Source organism: Sinocyclocheilus grahami, unplaced genomic scaffold (assembly GCF_001515645.1).
Source record: "Sinocyclocheilus grahami isolate Dianchi unplaced genomic scaffold, SAMN03320097.WGS_v1.1 scaffold1491.1, whole genome shotgun sequence".
Lineage (NCBI taxonomy): Eukaryota > Metazoa > Chordata > Actinopteri > Cypriniformes > Cyprinidae > Sinocyclocheilus > Sinocyclocheilus grahami.
In genome coordinates, this window is record NW_015506670.1 from 15,376 (window position 1) to 17,971 (window position 2,596).

A 2,596-nucleotide genomic window follows, 5' to 3' on the forward strand; every position below is an offset into this window, starting at 1 on the left:
CCGACGGCCAGTCAGCAGCGAGACCGAAATATGAATAGATAATCCGCAAAAACTGCAAATATTAAAACTCTCCCGACGAGCGATTGCAGCGCGACTGGCGCGGAGCTGCGAGGAAGGACCCCAAAACAAAGCGCCCCGGCGAGCGCCTGAACAAAACACAACGAGCCACTCTAAATAAGGCAGTCTTCACTCAGTTTATGCTTTAAAATGGTTTAAAAATAAAGAAATGATTGTTTTAGGGTTAAAATCTAAACGCCAACAGCAACAAACATTCAAGAAGAGCCAATTTGACACTAAATAATAGGATGTAACCACTGATCTATAATATATATATATATATATATACACACAGATATATATATATATAGATCAGTGGATGTAACTCTACAGTAGAGCAACTATGGGATTTATTGCGTAGCAGCAGCAAAATATTTCAGTAAAAACATAAAGAACAGTACATTTTCTAGAAAATAATTGATGAAATTGAAAAATATATCCACTATTATTACACGTTTTTAATAATTATACACTTTATGTGTAGTAACTTTCATAAGTTAGAAAAAGAGTCGAAAATATTATCCTATAATGTAATATATATATGTCAACGTATGAAAGAACACATGAGATCGTTTTCCGTTGCACTGAAAGCATCATTCGCACAGTTTCCAGCTCTTCTAAGCTCTTTTGCTGGGCCGTACTGAAACCGCGCCCTCAGAGCCAAAATGGCGCTCTATAGAGTCGCGCTTGTGATCATCCGGGTCTCTGAGGACGCGACCAATCAGACGGCGGATGAGCTTATAAGGCGGGGTAAGGTGTCTTCGGGAAAAAAGGGTATTACTAGCATTACTAACGAGCATAAATGACAAACGAACGGCGGGATCGCGTCTTAAAATCACGCCCAATGGCATTTATTGTTCAAAACCCTTCAGAATGACTCGCAAAGCTCTTTTCATTCACGCCGCATAAACGTGAGAGGGCTATGTTGACGTCACCGCGGCGCGGACCAATGAGCGGCCTCCATATGTGGGCCACGAGCGGCGTGACGCAGCGCAGGCAGCATAGAGCAGCAACTATAGATCGCTTTAAACGCTCCACGTAAAGTGATTATCTTAGTCTTTTCATATGTATCTTTGTGTATAGACGCTTAAGGTAAGCCCATAGAGCTCTACAGCCGCAAATGTATCTCTACGAGCTCTGAAACGTTATAAATGTTGATCTAGTGTGTTCGTGTCTGTGCTCAGGATGTCTGCGCATGCGCAGTGCGCTGAAGCGTTATGTAAACCTGTTCTGATTTAGCCCGGTTTTATGTAAGTGGACTTTGGAGGACTGAGCGGGTCTGCAGCGGTTCTGCTGGCACATCTTCATAAACGCTGATGATTTTATAACATAAACGCATTTGCCCGCATCAGTAACGCCTCAGGTGAGTGCCGCGTCACAAACTCGCGGCTTATTTCATATATTTATGCAAATTATACAAATATTTATCTTTGTCTGTTGTAACTTCAACAGACAAAGAAGTTACATAAATACGCATTTATTAAAAATCGCACAGAACGCGAAATATAAGCGCGCCTTTTGTTTGTTTATCAGGTTTCTATGGCGTTGTGTGACGTAAGCGACGCTGACCCAGTTATTAAATATGCAAATTTATGTTTAAAACTCTGTTTATGTTGATCATGCATGCAAGGGCTTTTATCTTTAATTAAAGATATTATTTTATGTGTTGGTTTATATTCCCCGTGTCATTTTGCTACATGGAAAGTAAAATACTTTGTTATTTTATATCATATTAATATAATTTAAAACTGTAATAATATATAAAATATTATAATAAGCATAAATGTATGCATGTATGCTTTAGTTAATGTTAGATTCTTAATATTATATTTTTTATTAACACGTGCTTTAAATTGTATATGGTTTAATTTGGTATTAATGATAATACTTGGTTTTAATTATAATTAATTAGATGTTAATAAATGAACAACCGATGAACTGTTTTTTATTTATTGCATCATTTTGTTACATACAGTAAATGCTTTAGCATTTTAAAGAATTATTTCATATTATATAAAAATATAATCTATCTAAATATATCTAATAATACATGTAAATATTTTAGCAACACGTAACAATTAAATATTATATTTTTTATTATTATTTAAAGTAGTATCTAATTATTAAAACGGTGTTTTATTAATAATATTTACATTTTATTATTATGATGAATAATTATTCTCAGCACATTAAAGGAATAATACATGAAGACTCGTTAATGTGTTGTAATAGTTGATTTTAATGATGTAAATGAATGGAATGTTAATAAAGCTCTGTCTATAGGTTCAGCTTCTGCTTGTGATCCGCATCATGTCTGTTAACTCCATCCACTGGTTCCGGAAGGGTCTGCGTCTGCACGATAACCCGGCTCTGCTGGAGGCCGCCAGGGGCTCCGATACGCTGCGCTGTGTTTACTTCCTGGACCCCTGGTTCGCCGGGGCCTCCAACCGCGGCGTCAACCGCTGGAGGTGATCATCTCACACACACGCACACACACACACACACACTCTCACACACACTCTCACACACACACACACAC

The 2,596-nt window shown here is 37.6% G+C and overlaps 2 protein-coding genes across 2 annotated transcripts in view; one reads left to right on the forward strand and one right to left on the reverse strand.

The window, feature by feature from the left end:
• The window catches only part of rbbp5 (retinoblastoma binding protein 5), a 15,180-nt gene extending 15,052 nt beyond the window's left edge, over positions 1 to 128 (reverse strand). Inside the window, exon 1 of the mRNA XM_016256922.1 lies at positions 1 to 128. This exon is cut by the window's left edge and continues 43 nt beyond it. The gene's annotated coding sequence lies outside the window, so the exon portion shown is untranslated.
• A 1,097-nt stretch (positions 129 to 1,225) lies between these two features.
• Positions 1,226 to 2,596, forward strand: part of cry3b (cryptochrome circadian regulator 3b) — a 13,927-nt gene continuing 12,556 nt past the window's right edge. Inside the window, exons 1-2 of the mRNA XM_016256932.1 lie at positions 1,226 to 1,420; positions 2,341 to 2,525. Of these exons, the coding sequence (XP_016112418.1) occupies positions 2,368 to 2,525 (158 nt within the window). The 5' untranslated portion in view covers positions 1,226 to 1,420; positions 2,341 to 2,367. The remainder of the gene's footprint in view (positions 1,421 to 2,340; positions 2,526 to 2,596) is intronic.